The following is an 18,844-nucleotide window of genomic DNA, read 5'->3' as shown; positions in this document are numbered from 1 at the left end:
TAGGCAAGGCCAGCTTTCAGCTGTCACAGTGCTGGGATTTGGGATTTGATACATCTGTACATTCTGTAGACTATGAAACTGTGTCCTTGTTTAGTACTCTACAATACAACAAGAGTATGGCAGAGATTAAAGTTCTCCTGCGTTTGGCGCTGTCCTCTGTGTTCAACTGCATCTAAAAGTACCTAATATTGAGTGGGCAAAACAGAGAATGGCTACTCGCTTTTCAGGGTAGCTGATTTAAGGGTTGGGGCAAAAAACTGGGCATTGTGTTGACAGTATTTTTGTCCTTGTGTAAATCTAGGAAGGAATGTATTTGAGAAAGGGGCTACGTTCTTCACCATTCACCTGGGAGAGATGACAATCACCGTACAGCTACTTGATTGCCAGGGTGGGGGCTTCTATGGAGCTGTTCACAGGCTCACTAATAGCAGCTTGGTGTCTCAGATTTGTACCACCTATCAAGTCAGGGCTTTAAGATGGCTACAGATCTAGAAACTCTCACAATGAAGAGTTAATAGTCTGCCAATACACCTCTTCCTATTCCTCAAGTTATGTAATAGCAGAAGTTTCAGCGGTTCTCATTATTACAAGCACGTATCAGGTGTCCCCCTCTATAGGAATTGGCCATGCTGTACATGGTTAAGAATAAAAACAACTGAACAGAGACTAAATACACACACCATGACTCCTTGCAGCTCAGCAACCTCAAGGCTGAATGCTGGGAGTTTTAGATTAAGTAGCTAACAAAAAGCCAGGGCAAAGAGATATGTCATACAATGCTTCCTGAATGCAGCTTAGATGTATTTCTGACAGAAGCAACTTCCAGAAACTAAGGCTTGCTACTGAGAATACATGGCTGTCTGTTCCTATCCATGTGTTAGCAGTCAATGTTTAACTTAAACAACCAGGTAAAATATTTCAGTAAAAAAAATTAGAAATTTACTCTCTGCTAAGTGGTTTAAGTAAATCGGGTTTCCTTTATGCTGTCTGCATTCACACACACTAATAAAACAATCAGATATTACACATAGCTTTCCAGTTGAAGCTATTAAAAAATTACAGTGAATACACTGGCGTAATGGGACATAGATTTCTAGCTCATAAGTATGACATTACAAGATTCACAAATTTGTATATAATCTGTAAATATATATGTTTAATTAAGGCTCTACTTAAGGGGCCTATTTCTGATTGCAAATAGGGACCACATCCTCTGCTGGTGTAAATCAGCATGGACTTCATTGTAACTATACTAATTTACACCAAGTGTGGATCTGACCAATTGTATTTTTTCCTTTCATTTCCATTTATACTACTGTACACACAAAGACAGCTATTCTGGTATAACTCGAACTAAAATACTACAACTGGGGGAAAAGGTAGCATACGCCATTAGTTCAAGAGTCTCTACTAAGGGCTTGTGTACATGGGGAAGTTAATGCAACATAAGCTAGCATGTGAATTTAAAGTGCCATAGCTATTCTGCATTAATCCCCTGCATGGACACTTTTATTCCGCACTGAGTGTGTTTTTGTGACTTAGATTAATCCCCTTTAAAGTGGACTGAAATGAGAGATCTGTAGGGGTACTATGGGACTGGATAATTAATTATGAGCAACTACAGGATTGTGCTTGATATATAGTACAAACTATTAACAAAACCTTCTGTAATTTTTGTTTATTTCAGTGATTTCCATCTTTGAAGCTGAAGCCTATGTTCACTTTTATGCTAAAAATTTCTTGCTTCTTAGCTACATATGCTTTTTGTTTTGTCTAATGGTAATGTAAAGAAGACATATTTTCCCTCTCCCTAGCAAATATGAAAAGAGCGGTTACCTATATCTCATTGCCCAAGAACCAGATATTAACTTTGATTCTCACTCAGATCTCTCAGTAAGTTGGGCAGAAAGATATTCTGTGCTCCAAAAAGAGAAATAAGATTCTAGCAAGAACATCTCAAAAACATGAACAGTATTTAATATTTTCCAAGAATTGCCTGCTCGGCAAAAAACTAAAAAAAAACCCCCATAAAACCAAACCCTTATAAAAACAGCAACAAACAACAAGGCAGACAGGGCCAAATTTTCAATACCTTATTTTTTCTATACATTGTTATTATTGGCTAAAGAAGCTTGAATTGTGTTTGAACTTTCCCAAGAGATTTAATGTTCAAACGAGTTACAGACAGGGCTTTTTCAAATAGATTTTAAAAACAAATAATGTAAATTGGGTGTAAAAATTAAGCCTATCAGAACTAGAGATAGAATCACAGAAATAAGAGATGAAGCCTGACCATCAAGGGGTTTATATAACTTTCTTTTGAGATGCCCATTCAGCCACAGAATGAGAGCCAAATAAAAGAGAATAATCTGAGTTTAACCACAAGTAACTCACGGAACTAATCTTTATATACAGTTTATTTCACTAGAGATTGTAATTTTATACATAGTATAAAGGGGTATCCTGATATCAGACGTATAGTTACTTTACTGTACTGTTTAGGAACCAATTGTGTTATATAATACAGTATTAAGTACCCTATTCATTAAAACAGTATTCAGAAATCTTTTACAAAACTACATAAATGGATGTTTATCATATGCACGGTGCAAGAATGTTTTTATAACATTTTAATCACACAATGTGAATCTAAAATACAACACTGTGATTTAAAACTAATTTAAAATTATGATGCCCCATGTTGTATTAGAGAGACTTGATTAATCCCTTTACGAATCACCAAGCAGAGTTAAATTCCAGATAAACAGCAGCAGCTAATAATTACGATTTCAACAGAAACCTTTTGTAACAACCTGAATTTTACAATGCATTTTTTTTTTACCTTCTAGTTTTGCCGATGGTCTAAGGAAACAGAGAAATGGGATGCATCTCATTTTGGAATTCTCTGATAGTTAATGCAGTTCAAACACTGCATTATTACAGTGAAGGGAATCCTGTCCCAAATCTTGATCGTCTTTAAGGGTAGTCAGAGGTGTCAGTGCTTTGGTACAGAAGCAGAGGATTCCCCCCCTCACCCCTTGCAAATTAAACAAAAAAACTTACAAATCAGGTTGTAAAGTTTACACAAAACGACTAGAAAACATTATGTAAACAAATCAGAGAATGATTCTTCATTTTCCCTTTTTGCAAAGTGGGGCCGTGGATGAATATCAGCTAATAAGAAACAGATGTCTTCCTTGGAAGAACGACTTCACCATCACACAGAACGTATGCTGTACTTGTCAATAGTTGCTAATGTGTTTTTCCCTTCCCCCCCCCCAAAGTTCATGAAAGTTTCAAGTTCAATAAATAGTAGAAAAATAATCCTTTACTTAAAAATCTTGAGATGCATTGTCCTAGGTCCCATACAGCAATTGCAAGAGCAATGTACTTTCTCAAAAAACAAACGGAACCTATTTCTGTATCCAGCACCCTTTTTTTTTGTCTCTGGCTGCACAGATCTAAGCTCTTCTAGTTAAGGAAAGCGAAACATCTTTATCTTCTTTGAGCTCTCCCTTCTCTTGGCTCACGGTTCCAAAACTTCAGTTACTGTATAAACTTTTATCCTGGTGTTTGGAGGTCTAACATGCCTCCTGCTCCATTTTATTAAATGTTATGGCAGGTCCATTCATCATGCTTATTTCCCCTCCATTCCGGAGCCAGCACTACATTTTAAAAACGTAAAGGTTGTGTGTGTAACAGTTTCTTTAGGATGGTCGTTAAACCACTCCTGGTAAAAGCACAAACAGAAAGCTCCTCGTTGCTGTATGGATCGTTGTTAACAAACTGACTTTCCTGTGTCATCTTTTCCCGAAGAATAAAGTGTATTAGCATTCTGCATCCACAGTGTGGACTGTGACTGCCGCCTGTAAGTGGTGGCTGTGATGAAGAGTTGGATGGTGCAACCTGTAGTGGTGAAACTTATGACTCAAGAGAGCAGCTGTTTGAGGTGGTGTATCCAGATCTAAATCTTCATCGTGGTTTCCAACGTCAACACCAGCTGATAATGGATCATTATTACATGGAGGATTTTCACTGTCTTCCTGTGGACTCATAGTGCTGTAGCCTAGAAAACAAAACAATACTAGTAAGGACAGATGGTCTAGGGCAAAAGGTCCAATATTTCAAGGTATGGAATGCCCCAATACCCACTGAAATCAATGGAGGCACTCAATTACAAAATAGGGTCCAACAAACTGTTTTAAATTAAAGACATACAGTAAAGTACCTTGTGTAGTTTTAAAATAGTTCTTTCCTCCCTCCTTTCCCCTGCTTTTAATAGTCTCTTGGAAGCCTCACTTTGAAATATCTGGTTTCCTACCAAACAAAGAAACAAACCTACTTGCCTGCCTACCCACCTACCGGCATTTATTTAAAAATACACAATAAGGAAGAAGTATGGTTTTGGAGAAAAAAGTCTTAAAAATTACTTGGACTTTGCAAACAGATAAGGAACAAAAACTAGGTCAAATTTTGAGCTACATGGTCTCTTTACATTGTACACTATTCTCATTCCAAACAAACTGCAATTTCCTTAAAAAGGTTATCAGCTATTCTCACTGTAAGTAGGCTGAAACTACTTCAAATCATCTTTCTGATTTTTTTAAAATGACATATATTTAAAATGAAAAAGGTCCTTGCAGATGAAAGTGTTCTATTTTCAAAGTTCTGGGATTTAAAAAAAAAAAAAAATATTACAGAACTTTCCTTAAAGTTTCAGAAGTGACAGAACAGTTGATTCTGCTGAATCTACCACCAGCATTCATCAGTACCTACCTGTGGGCAGCTCTGCTCAGATTAGTGACAGCCAAAACAATCTGCTTGTAGACAGCTGAGAGAAGTGTTCTGTAACTAAATATATACCTATATATACACACTGTGTTGAAGAGCTAGATATATTGAAAGTACTTAGTTAGATATATAAGTTCTTAATTATTTATTTAGATATATAAGAAAGTATTTAAGATGGATTAATTGAGCCAAATCCTGCAGACCCTTTTCTGACTAAACTCCAATTAAATGAAATGACAAAAGTAGGGAAAGAGAAGGGGATTTGCTTTAAGTGAGCGTCACAATGTGCCCAGCCTACCAGCTGCCTGAAATCTCGCGTGATCTCAGACTAGTACCACAGCACATCTGTGGTGAGACCCTCAAAGCAGCCTGGTATGCCTGTGTTCAAGAAACCTCATCCCTTGCACTGACCAGACTGGATGTTTTACAAGAACATTAATTCGGTATCACAAGAAAGGAAGATAATCAAAATACATCATATATCACCTAACTTCTAAAAAATACCAAAAGTAAATTTCAGTGTGGTCATGGCATTTCCTGAGTTTTATTTATGTGCTGTAACTATGAGAATAGTATTATAGCTCTGAAAAAACCCCCCACAAAGAAATGGCAATTTAGTTCTCTGCTAAATGAGGGCTTATGTTTTATTACCTTTCAACTGTACTCATATTTTAGGGTCTTGAGACTAATGTAAATTAGTTGCAAAGCTTGTTAGAGGATTGTTAAGATACACTGTTTAATTTTATTGATTTCACCATGTATTTGAAGTGTGGTCTAGCAATCTCTGTCCAGCTGTTTTCTGATCTTGCTTTTCTTCTACATTAAAAAAAGAAATCTCTTATTTCTTTGTGAGAAGAGGTACTGAATTATATAAGGAACCAAAGATGACTGAAATGTTAGACTGCAAATCCTTCACATATATTACGCTGTACAATTATCTTTTCCACTGGGCTGCGATGTCTGAGGCATTCCTAATAAAGCTTTACACATACTTAGTATCTTCTCAGTATCCGAATGGACTTTACAAATATTAAATAACATAGACTCAGCACTCATGTAAGATAGACTAGCCACATTTTACAAACAGGGACACCGTGGCCTGGTCTACATCTAAAAACTAAATCAACCTAGCTATATTGCTCAGGGCTGTGAAAAACTTCGTACCCTACGTAACTTAGTTGGGTCAACATAACCTCCACTGTGCACACAGTGAGATTGACAGAAGAATTCTTTTCTCAACCTAGCTACCACCTCTTGAAGAGATCGATTAATTACACTGGCGGAAAAACCTCTTCCATTGATAGGAAGTGTCTACCCGAGGGTGCTACCATGGCACAGTTGCATTGCCATAGCTGTGTTGCTGTAGTGTAGACATATCCTGAGGTTCAGAAAAATTAACTCACTTGTGCAAGGTTACACAGGATGTCAGGGGCAGGTTCAGGATTAAACTGCAAGTTTATGGGGGGGACAGAATATAGCTATGGGGCTGGGAAGCAGAGCTAGAGGGCAGAGCAGGAATAAGCAGCAGTGCTCCCAGATTGACCACCTGGACCTCACAGCCCTGCTGGAATGCCTCATTCCCTGGTCCAATGGGCAATCGTATTCTACTCCCAGGCCATTCCTTCCATTCCGAAGAGAACACTATTTTTGTTACTTGTAGGACTGGTAATTTTTAGGATTGCTAAATTCCCTCTTTGAGAAGGTACTGGCCAAGAGTTTGACAACTGACTAGTGATTTTGGCTGCCTCAATTTTTCGATTCTCAGACTGACTTCTGAAAAGTCAGGTTTCTTTAAAGGTGTCTCACGCTGAGCACCTGAATTCACTAGTCACTTTTCACAATCTCAATCAGTGACCTTTTGGCTGAGAGGATCCAGGAAAGGATATTATGCAGGAGAAGTCCGGTCTCTCCTATCTGTGATGAAACTGTGTATATCTAAAAGGAGGTTACTTACCTGTAACCGGAGGTTCTTGAGATGTGTCATCCCTATCTACATTCCACCGGGAGGGGGGAGAGGGGGGGGGAGGGTTACACACCTGCACCATGTGCCCAGAGCTGGAGAGTTTTGAAAGTGGTGTCCATTAGTCTGCACATGCACCCTGGCTCGCCTCATGCTTCCAACTGATGCGATTTCACTCCGCCTTGCTTGTTGATGTAGTATACAGTCACAGTGTTGTCCAATATTATCAGGATGTGGTGAGTGGATGAATGGGAGAAAGAACTCATGTGAGATAGATTAGCCACAATGCTTTCCTTACAGCCCAAAGTTCCACGGCATCAATGTGCACCCTGGTCTCTTGGGGTGTCCACGTCTCTTGTGTGGTGTGGTTGTCCGTATGAATTCCCCGGCCTAGCAGGGACATGTTGGTAATGATAGTTTTGTCCAGATAAGATGGGAGAAAGTGGACACCCATGCACATGTGGTAAGGGTTTGTCCACCACTGAAGGAAAGACAGTATCTTGATGGGAACTGTGAGGGGAAGGTTCATAGGGTGATGACTTGGTGAGTACACTGACTGTAGCCACGCTTGAAGACAACGAAGGTGGAGTCTCATGAATGGAGTGACATAGGTGCATGAGGCCATGTGGCCAAGTATGGACAGACATGCCTCGGCCATCACTCGAGGATTGCTCATAATGCGAGCTATGATCTCATTCATAGTCTGGAACCTGTCTGTCGGCAGGTAAGCCCTTGCATTCAAAGGTATTCCAATGAAGTCAAGACTGCATGGGGGTGAAGACAGACTTTTCAATGTTTACGGTGACTCCCAGAGAGGAGAAGAGGTGGAGAATCATAGAGGTCGACGTGTAGGCTGCTTGGTGGGATCTCGCAGTGAGAAACCAGTTGTCAAGGTACAGAAAAACAAGAAGGCCATAATGTCTGACATAAGCGGTCACCACTAAGAATACCTTTGAATACCCTGGGGGTGATAGCTATCCCAAATGGTAGCACTTTGTATTGGAAATGGTCAGATCCCACCATAAATCTAAGAAAGCATCTACGGGGGGATGAATGTCTGTATGAAAGCAGGCATCTTTTAAATTGAGAGCCATGAACTATGTGCCTTTTTCTAACGACTGAATTATTGTTGCCGACACGACTATGCAAAATCTGAGTTGTGGATGAAGCAGTTGAAATGATGGAGGTTGAGGATTAGTCTCCACCCAACCTTCTTGGGGATCAAGAAGTACGTTGAGTAAAATCCTGTTTCGTTATATTGTGGAGGAATGTATTCTATTGCCCCTCGTTGCAGTAAGGAGCTTACTTCTGAAGGGGGGGCAGGGGAGGTTTTGGAGCATAGATGTAGTTTGACTTTTATATTTGGAGGGGGGGCAGCTCCACTCAGATCAATGGGGCCACATGTTTGGGGGGGGGGGGGGGGCGGCAAATTCCATGCTTGCCTGAGGCTTGTAGTTTTGGAGGGGCAAAACCCCCCATTTCCCCTTAAACTATTAATGTTTTGGAGGAGGTAGTATGACAAACTTGATCATATAGCCACAGTGGATGACGTTCAGCACCCACTTATCTGTTGTCATCGCACTCCAGGTGTCGAAAAGGAGTGCGAGATGATCCCCAAATGGAGCAGTGGGGTTGTGAGTTGTTAGGCTTAATGGTTCACGGCTGCCAAGCTTGCATAAAATATATCTCCTGATCGGGGATTGAGATGTTGGGGCCGTAGCAGGAGGCACGGGGAAAAAAGGACTTTTGAACCTTTTGTTTTTATATGGTGGTTCGTATGGTCTTTGGTGTAAAAGTGTTGGGACCCATACTACACTGTGGTTGAGTGGTGATGAAAAAGAGCAAGTGTATAAATGCCCCGTGATTGAAGGGTAGCTCTAGAGTCCTTGAGGGTGTTTAGGGAATCATCTGCCTTCTCATGGAAGAGGTGGGATTCATCAAAGGGGAAGTCCTCGATGGTGTTCTGGACCTCCCTGGGGAATCCCGAGGAATAGAGCCAGGACTCCCTTTGTATAACGATGACCATAACAATGGTCCTAGAGGAAGTATCAGCTGCATCAACTGCAGATTGGAGGGAAGTTCTGGCTATTAATTTACCTTCCTCAACCAGCTGTTGGTGAATTCCTCAAACTTAGTATAACTCAGGAAATCATATTTAGCCAATAGTGCTTGAAAATTGGGGCTATCCCTGAATTGTAAATGGAGGACAAGAAAACCCTCCTCTCCAGTAGGTCTAAGCATTTTCCCTCTAACTACTGGCATAGATCTGGATGTTGCTGTTTAGATCTTCTGGAAACAGCCTGAACCACCAGAGAATTGGGAAGTGGGTGCAAAAATAGAAATTCTGAGTCTTTAGCTGGTACATAAGAGTGTCTCTCTATGCCCTTAGGGGTAGGAGCAAGGTGGTGGGGGTGTGCCATACCATTCTAGCCAGCTCCAGGATAGCCTTGTTGACACGGAGGGCAACTCTTAGGGGTGTTGATGTGTGGAGGACGTCCAAGAGCTTGTCTTAAGAGTCTTGGATTTCCTCTAATGGGATCTGAAGTTCCCCAGCGGCTCTGTGCAGCAGGTCTTGGCATTGTTTGAAGTCATCCAGGGGAAGAGATGTTGAAGTCACCGTTTCATCTGACGAGGATGATGGTAGTCTAGTCAGTTCCAGTGGAACCTCTGGAACCAGAGCATAATATTCTTCCTCAGTCATCTGATCTGGGGGCAAGTTTGATGGTTCCCTTGGAGAGGACGCTGGATGTGACTCCCAGGTGGAGTGGATGAACTCAGGAGGAGGACACTGGTCCCAGGATCCTCAATATGATCAGTAGGAGGGACCAATGGGTGGTCATGGAGATCCCATGCCAATGGCTCTGAGGCACATGTGGTGGTGGCTATACCCAGGATCGTGCAAGTCTTTTGGGAAATAGGTAAAATCAGTATGGGAAAGGTGGTGTTTCCGGTGGTTCTCAATCCCCTGAGGAAGAAAAGGCCAATTTGGATTCCAGCAGCGGCACCACTGGAGATGTGTATGTTATATGTGATGGGGCGACAGATATCTCGGTGGAGATATGAGTTCTCTGGCGACTGAAGCTCCCAATGGCAGGGGAGTGGGGGGGAGGGGAGAATCTGGATCTGGGAAAGCAAAAACGTTTTGCAGCGCAGCCATGGATCCAGATCTCCCAAGAGTGAGAGGGACTACTTGTTCAGGCCAGTGGAGCTGAAGATGGTATCTGGTAGTGATCAGACTTCACCGATTCTGGAGGGTCCCAGGTTTTGTGAGGAGCTGGGGATGCTGGTACCAGTGGGGCTGTTCTGGAGCCCAATGTTTCCGAGTTTTCTTCTCATGCCTAAAGAACTTAGGACGTACTTTAGGCTTCTTAAAATCCCGCTAAAAGCCTGTTTCCTGGATTTCAATAGGTGCATGGACCAATGAACAGTGCTTTCAAAATTACTGCTGCTAGGCACATGGTGTGCATGTGTAACCCCACAATGGAATACAATAAGGACAATCACAAGAAGAAGAAATAAAGTAATATGTAGCTTTAAAGAGCTGGGCAGGATGTTACCACCTGCTGGCACCTCAATGCTGCACGCTGTCAAGGGAGATAGTGAGGACTTTGTAGGAGTGTAAGATATGAAACTAATAATACAAAATCAGATGTAGTAACATAATTTGTCTGTTTTAAAAACAAAATAACTATGACATTAAACTACAGCCAACACCCCGACAGACAGCCTTGTCTACCCCAACTTAATTTACACTGATCTTTCCTGATGGATCAATAATTTGATACAGGTCTAATGGCTCTAAAGACTTAGACCAACTGTTTTTCACAGTGGAAAGAAATATTATGACAAAATTATAACCCCTGAAAAGAGTTGACAATAGAAATGTCAACAGACACTAAATGACACTAGCAAAAACACCATTACTACAAATATTGATCATCTTTTAAAAACTGACTTGCACATAAAATGTCCTCTACTGCAGCAGTATGCACTAGCTGTCCAACAGAAAGGCTAAGGAGGTATCCAGGCTTAGTTTACCCAGCTGTTGAAGGCATACAGCATATATTACTGGTGTAGAGAGGGAATTTTATAAAAAGATGTGAAAGTCACCTTAAGAGAAGACTGCCATATTTCCAACAAAGGGCATGGAATTAGTTCTCTGCTGTCATAAAGAAAGTTTATTATCTTCGAATGGTTCTGAGATGCTGAATTAACTGTCAGGGTTGGTCATGGGAAAATGGTGTCGTAAATTTGGTAACTTTTCTATCTATTGAATTCCAATTAGTCAGACATCCAACAAAGCTAACACTATATAACAGTGGCTCTCGACCATTCCGGACTACTGTACCCCTTTCAGGAGTCTGATTTGACTTGCGTACCTCCGAGTTCCACCTCACTTAAAAACTACTTGCTTACAAAATCAAACATAACAATAGTAAAGTGTCACTGCACACTATTACTGAAAAATGGCTTACTTTCTCATTTTTACCATATAATTATAAAATAAATCAAATGGAATATAAATATTGTACTACATTTCAGTGTATAGTATATAGAGCAGTATAAATAAGTTTGTCTGTATCAAATTTTAGTTTGCACTGACTTCGCTAGTGCTTTTTATGTAGCCTGTTATAAAACTAGGCAAATATCTAGATGAATTGATGTACCCCCTGGAAGATTTCTGCATACCCCCAGAGATATGTGTACCCCTCGTTGAGAACCATGGTTATATATGATACAAAGGACAGGGCATTAAGCTAAAGAGCTCATGTTATAACTCTACTCTTACAAAAATAGCTTCATTGCTGGATAGTGTCATGCACTGAGAGGTGTCAAAATTGTTTAACTATGAAGCAATGAGCAAAGATTTTTTTAGGGGGCGGGCCGTATTTTCTATGTTGCCTAACATCTGAAACAAGCCGAGCATGCACAGTCATTGGGAGTTTAAAGGTCTTACCGTGATCACTCTCTGTTCCCGATCGCCCCCAGTACCGACGTCTACGTTCTGGGCTGTGTGCGTGCCGCTCAATTACCGCGGCTATAAACCGAGTGTTGCTGACTAGGAGAGAAAAGAAAACAGGGTTTGTTTTAAACAAAGTGTTTTTATTAAGTTATATTAATGGAGCACTTCAATAACAAGGAATCAGACATGTTTATAAGCTACTTCTTTCAGACGTTGCTGTAAATTTCTTACAGGGATTACAAACTTCCACATCACATAAATGATGGGGCAAAGGCTTGCTGAGAAGTGCATGTCCTGGTCCAGTGCTGAGAGCAGGTATAGATCAGGATGAACATTGTCTGCTTTGATGAATGAAAGTTACGCCAGTTCCCTGTAGCAATGCCAGAACACAGAGACCTAAGAGGCATCTAAAGCCTGCTCAAAATTTAAACTGAAAAGCAAGAAAGACTCATATGAACTACATTAGTTAGTATCAGTGGGTACACACGTCAGAACTCAGATCCAGCTCTGGTCTTTGAACCCTTGAAGTTGGCAGGGTGTTCAGAAATTGAATTCTGATTCAGCCCATTTTAAAGATAGGGCCACATGGGAAATTCTGATCTGGATTCAAACTCTGACCTCTCCTAAAGTCCAGAGGCCTGGGGCCCACCACTATAAAACAGAATTATTATACCTAGGAGTACAATTGTAACCAAACAGTGAAGGAGTAGCATTTCAAAATCAAATGCAAGCAAGATTTACTGATTTTTCATTCCACACTCTTGTTGAACTGAAACTAGGAATTAAAAGGCCAGCTTGTGCTTGCCACTTCAAAGGCTGCTCATGGACAGGCGCTTCCACACTCCATGCACTCATAACTGCAGCTCCATAGCTCTCCCATAGCCATTCCCAGAGCTGGTTGGGCCGTGGAGCGGGAGAGCTTCCTACACTGTAATCATAGAATCGAATTGTAGGCTTGGAACATATAGCAGAAGAGGCAAGCTCCCATTGCACACCAGGGAGACCTATATCCACTTTGTCTCATGCCTAGTATGGACTATATGGTCCAAAACTAAGAATCATTTTTTGGGATGAGCCTGAAGGACACTGGGAGTTACCAAGTAAGTCAGTTAATACTTTGGTGCTGTTATTTTCCAGAGCAAAGTCACACTGTCATACTATGGTGTTAAAAGACTGAAAAAAAATCCTCCACACATTTTTAATACTAGCACAAGCAGAAGGAAGCAAGGAACTCACCAACCCTTAGCCTAATACTGGCAGGTTTTACAGTGACACAACTCAGTACTTACTGATTCCTCTGTCTTCATGTCCATCATCATCTCTTTCATCTCTATCGTTCTCCAGGTTGGACATACGCACTGACATTTCTACACACCATTACAAACAGAAAAATGCAACTGTTAAAAGAAAAATTTTGGATCAACTTATTAATGGCTGTCAGCCTGGCGGAGTGGTGGACACACTCTGCATTACCGTGCTGGAGTACTATGCTTTGGGAATGGGCGTGGGAATCCGTTTCTGGGCCCATTGGGGACTAGATGTACCAGAGAAAATGCCAGATACACAACCAATTCCTTTCCAGGGTAAGACTTGAGTGATGCACAAGGTTTAGGGAATGGGCTCAGACGGAGGCAACATGGTCCAGTGGATAAGGCACTGGGCAGGGACTCAGGAGACATGGGTCTTATTCTCAGCTCTGTGACTTTGGGCAAATCACTTCCCCTCCCTGTGCTCTGTTTTCCCTTCCCACACTTTGTCTGGCTTGACTACTTAGACAGCAAACCCCAGAGTGCCCTGCCACTCACTGTGAATTGGTACAGTGTCTAGTACAATAGAGTCTAGTTTCAGCTGGAACTTTTAAGCATTAATGTAAATAATAATAATTTTGCTCTTCTTCCCTTCCTTTTGTAAGTAAAAGATGCCACAGGTGAATTTCTCACGGAGTGCAAGTGAAGAGCCAGGGAGAAAAGACACAGCCAACAAGCAGTCCCACAGGAGGCACTTTGAGTGTTGTAATTCCAATACGCCGCTGGCGACAGCGCATAGTGCTGGCTAGAAAACAACCTACTATTCAGAAGTTACAGGGCTGTATAAAGCTGGGTTTACTGCTTTAGCTCTAGGAAAGTCATATCCACAGCATCCCGAGGAGATTGGCTGGATTTTCTGTCCAGATCTTCCCCAGGAGTCAGCCAGACTAGCTCTGCACCCAGCAGATGGCAGTGGTACACAAGCACACTGGACAGTAAGTACATTAGTTATGTAAGGAGGGGAGTGGGAGAGAAAGTGGGGGTCGACGAGGAAGCGGGAATAAAGGATGCCCAAGGGACAAACCAAAATTTGATCTTTGACACTAGGCAGAAGAATGTACGGAAGAGCTGGATTTTTATCCTCACTGTTAATATCTGCCTCACAAGTTATCAGCTCACCCTGTGCAGCAAGCGGTGACATGTGCTGGTGACTTCTCCGATGGATCTGGTGACGATACGCATATACTGCCAGAACAAGCACCATGATGCATCCCATAATACCTCCAGCCACAGGACCAACCGGAGCACTTTTTATCATGTTCAAAGTGATCACCTCATCTCCTTAAAAAAAATACCCGAACCAATAAAAAACCTGAGCATAAATACCTTGCAAAAAAGTTTAAATGGGCATTTCTATCACATTAAAATAAACTCAAGGCTTTGGCACATGACTTTTGTGCACCTCCGTTGATGGTATACACAACAAAACACGGGCAGTTTAACAGTGAAATACATATTCTCATTAAAACACCAGAATTACCTAGCGCACCCATGTCATCCACGTAAGGGCTTTTAGCTCCCATAATGCCACCAAAGCATTCCTTCTGAGGCGCGCAGTAGGATTTATCCAGATGGGTCTTTCCATCGCTGTCCACCATACACCACTCACAGTCCAACACACCAAAGCAATCCCTGCAAGTGAAGAAAAAGGGCTGGCTTGACTTTAAAGAAACACATTTGGGTTGGCTATATCTCAGTATATTCATAGTCACTAGATAACATGGGACCACAAGCATCCAGAAAGCATCGCAGCTCTGATGCCTGGCTACAGAAATGTCGCACAGATTTAAGTTACACAAGGTAAGTCGTACGGGGAAAGAGCAGCTTTGTCATAAAGAGCCAGATTCACTGGCCTGCTCTCCTCTCTCTGCACCACTCAGGCAGTGCTAAGGGAGAACAGATTGCCTGTAACTCTTTGGCTGGGTCCTGTCCCTCTCTCTGAAGACCCCAGTGAAGAGCTCTGAGGGAAGGGCACCTTGGGAAGGGCACTGAGGCCATGTGGTTGGAGTATGAGGCACTCTGGCTTTCTCCAGCTGATGGACAGTTTTTTGGAGACCACGGCCAAGTGGCACAAATTAGAGCAGTCCCCAGATTGTTCTAACCAGTGTCCGAGTCAGAGCAGGTGCAGAGAATCAGAGAGCTGTAACTGGCTCCCTGCCACTCAGTCTGCTCTGCCACACTCCACAAAACTCAGTGCCTCAGAGAATCTGGCTCTGATCTTTGCTAGCCATGACCTGAGTCACAAAGCCTGCCACCCTCTTCTCACAGTTTAAGTGACATGCAGGTTATATTTTGCTGACAGAAATCCTTGGTTAAGCAGTGCCTACTCCCGTTTCTATGACAATGCCCCTTGTAGGATCATCTGCTCCTCAAAAAGTGTAGATAAATATTGTGGAACTTCCCCTCTGTGGAATTCGTAGTTCTTTCAATGGCTCATTTCTCCTCTCACTTACATTGGTACAACCCACTGACTTCAGTATAGTCAAAGGGTGGTGACTGAGGGAAAATAGGGCTCTGTCTGCTAGTAATGGCATTACATGAATCAAACAGGAATACTGTGTCTCAAGTTTACTGCATGGCAGCATAATGGGATCATGGCCGTGGTATCCGGCTGCAATATTCTAGTGCTTCATTTATTTAGTGTCAAGGGAAGATATGTCTGTATTAGAATAAACAACAACGCTTAATAATTTCAAGCCCTGCATGTATTTTCAGAGAGGGAAAATATTTCACTTTACCCACTCTCCAGCCTCTGATTACACCGAGTGTTAATACATTGCGGAAGAGCTTCCTGCAGGCTAGGATCAATTGCTGTGAATGTCATCGGTTCCTGGTGGACTTCACAACTAGGATTCCTATATTGGGGAAAACAATTGAGATCATGTCACAAAAAGGAAATGCAGTATATCCAATAAAAAAATTAAACTTTGCTAAGTATAATCCAAGTGCTTAATCACTCTATTCTACCTGCATTGCACACATGGTAGCATGAGAAACTAGTCCATATTTCAATAGTTATAACATTTAGCATTAACAAAAACAATTTTACTAGAGTTTTAGAGAGACTTGTTCTCACCTGCTTTCTGCATTGGTAAGGTTGCCAGTACATTCATTGACCTCTAGAGGGCATTCACAAGGACATTCACATTCATTTTGTTCCATTCTTTAGAAAAAAGAAAAAATTGCCAGTCCCATCAATATCAACTGCAGTCCAAATCCACATCCCAGCACACAGCTGGTGTTTCACAAAGGACACCAGACTTGTAAGACTAAACCGGTTCTTTATTAAGAGAACTATTTATTTATCAAGGTGTTGAAACGTCAGTTAGCATTCTGGCCTCATGCACACCAGCTGACTTACTAGTGCCTTCTCCACACTCTACCCTCCGACAACCGGTGCGTCTGCCTCCACACTCCATGCAGGTTGCTACAGCTGGAGTAGTCAGGCAGAGCATTAGGAACTCAGCAGGGAGAAAGGAACCCTCCCACCACCATGTGGAACAACTCCTCTGCTCCTATTCTGAAGGGCGCGTCTACACTACAGCTCCTGCAGCTGATATCCACACGACCATTCTTCTGCTAGTGGTGCACGTCCTCACCAGGAGCACTTTCACTCACTGAAGCCAGATCTCTCAGATCCACACAGCTCCCCACGGGGAGTCCAGCGGCCTGGGCTTCTCACCTCCCTGCCAGCAGTGTGTGTGGTCGGGGTGTTAGTTGTCCGGGTTTCCTGCCTCCTCGCTCCCCACCAAGAACGGAGGGGAGCCGACCAGGCTCCTGAGCGCCCTGAGTGGGAGCCTCCAGGCAGCAGCCTGGCTGGGAACAGAGCTCTAGCTGTCTAGCTTTCTTGTCAATTTCACGGCTCCAAACTGACAGGACAGCCAACAGCTGATGTAAGGAAAGCAGTGTCTACACAAAAACTGTGTCACCCTGTGTCACGACATAAGCCCCACACCTCTCGTGGCGGCAGAGTTATGATGTCGGTGTAGTAGGGCATTTACATTGGCGGGACGATGACATTATGGGTCAACGTAAGCTGCCTTACAATCGACCTAATTGTGTAGCGTGGCCCAGGCCTGAGCTGGGGCTGAGGAGAATACCCCCATCGGACCTGTCGAGCTACTAGTCCTCTCCATGCCACGTTTCTCAAGCCCCTGGATGCTAAGAAGCAGAGAAGCCTCCTCCTCCCCCACTCCATAGCTCTTCAGGGTGACCCCACACGCAAGACCTTCTTCCCTCCCGTGCAGCAGAATCACATTGTTGCTATTGTAATCAAGATCTTCTGCAGCGATGGGGCACGGAGGTAGTAAAATTTGCTCTTATGTGAAAACCCATAATATTCCACACCCCAAAGCAAGTGTTAATATGCTGTGTGCTGTTCCTGCAAACATCAGACCTGGGAGTAACTTTGTCTCAGAAGACCACTCCTATGCAGTTTAATGGAACTATTCACAAGCAAAGTGACTCTCATGCTTGAGCATTAGATGCAAGGAAGCACTGGCAAAGGGCAAGGAATGGAGGGGAAAATGGCTGAAGCTCCCACAAGGTTTTTATGACACTTCAAAAAACATGGCAAAACATTTAAAACTATTGTGCTCCATGAAAAAGAGGCTGATAAACTTGCAAACTTTTTAAAAGAGGAGCATAGCTCCATTATAAATAAATTACATAATAATTATAAATAAAATACATTTTATTTATGCAGGTACAGTATTTGTATTGTTCTGGCATAGGAGCTGCACTGTTCATATTAGCTTAGCCTACACAATGACCAGTGTTCTCTGTCTTCATTTGCAATACAATAAAAACCAATACCTGCCCACACTTGCCAATTCATTTCAAATCATTTTCTTACCTGTGACAGTTCAGACAGAGCCTGTCTACCATACTACAAGCACAGAAAGCAAGAGAGTCACAGGTTTCATTGACTATTCCAACAAAGGCATTGGTTCCAGGTATTCTTGTCAGTCTGTATTTAGAACAGTGGCTACCATGCACAAGGTTTGTCAGATCACCCTAGGGAAAAGCAAAGCATGTCAGAGATGTAGCAGGAAACGTATTACCTAGTGAGTTGAAATCTTTCCCTCTCCTCAAGTATATCTATGGAACCATAATTGAAGCAAAAACTATGAGGGAACATGAACGTAGCATGCCTTTTCTTCAGATAACAGGCATGTAAATTAGCTCATTGGCCTACTCAGGAGATGAGCAAAACTGAGCCAGAACTGGATGACAAAGTACTTTCTTAAAGATTAAAAAAACTTGCTTATCTTGTACCATGATTATGTGCATAAATGGTCTCTAATCTAGTATCCTGCCTGATAGCAAACTATACTTCGCTCAGATAAATATCTCTTGCCCTTCCTTCCCCATCATGTCATCTATTACCTTTACACAGAGATTCAGTTCTGGTTGGCAGGCACTATCACAAGTTGCTAAATATTTGTTGACACATGTACTATAAAAATATACTTCAGTATTCTAAAGCTGTGAACTCTCTGAAAGGCCAAAGCATTCCTGGTTCTGACTCACACAATGCAATCTAAATTTGCTTTCTGTTCTCTGCATTTTCCTTTGCAACAAAACTCCACCCTCCACCCCAGCCCCTTTTGAACTGCATCTATCCTGTTCTAACATAGATCCATTTAACTCGCATGAGCTTTCAGACGTTTTCTTGATACTTTTACTAATAATCATAGAAAAGTGTGTTTAAACATCAGCTTTCTCTCATAGAGCCTAGAGTTTTTTAAATTATTCCACATAATAATGGATTTGTGACACAGTAGTCAGTTCACTTTGCACAACAGATGGATGTTATATAGA

At 42.1% G+C, this 18,844-nt stretch overlaps 1 protein-coding gene across 2 annotated transcripts in view; it reads right to left on the bottom strand.

Annotated features, from left to right (window-relative positions):
• Positions 1 to 2,399: 2,399 nt before the first annotated feature.
• Positions 2,400 to 18,844, bottom strand: part of CACHD1 (cache domain containing 1) — a 186,423-nt gene continuing 169,978 nt past the window's right edge. Inside the window, exons 20-27 of one of the 2 annotated variants that reach the window (XM_067535461.1) lie at positions 17,877 to 18,037; positions 16,098 to 16,184; positions 15,760 to 15,876; positions 14,502 to 14,653; positions 14,141 to 14,302; positions 13,004 to 13,081; positions 11,709 to 11,810; positions 2,400 to 4,066 (exon numbers count right to left, since the gene is read on the bottom strand). In XM_067535461.1, the coding sequence (XP_067391562.1) occupies positions 3,828 to 4,066; positions 11,709 to 11,810; positions 13,004 to 13,081; positions 14,141 to 14,302; positions 14,502 to 14,653; positions 15,760 to 15,876; positions 16,098 to 16,184; positions 17,877 to 18,037 (1,098 nt within the window). In that variant the 3' untranslated portion in view covers positions 2,400 to 3,827. The remainder of the gene's footprint in view (positions 4,067 to 11,708; positions 11,811 to 13,003; positions 13,082 to 14,140; positions 14,303 to 14,501; positions 14,654 to 15,759; positions 15,877 to 16,097; positions 16,185 to 17,876; positions 18,038 to 18,844) is intronic. The other variant, XM_067535462.1, reaches the window with a different exon arrangement.

This window comes from Emydura macquarii, unplaced genomic scaffold (assembly GCF_026122565.2).
Source record: "Emydura macquarii macquarii isolate MOO-44397 ecotype Brisbane River unplaced genomic scaffold, CSIRO-AGI_Emac_v2 contig_3506, whole genome shotgun sequence".
Classification (NCBI taxonomy): Eukaryota; Metazoa; Chordata; order Testudines; family Chelidae; genus Emydura; species Emydura macquarii.
The sequence above is the reverse complement of the archived record's forward strand: the minus strand, read 5'-3'. Positions and strand labels throughout refer to the sequence as shown.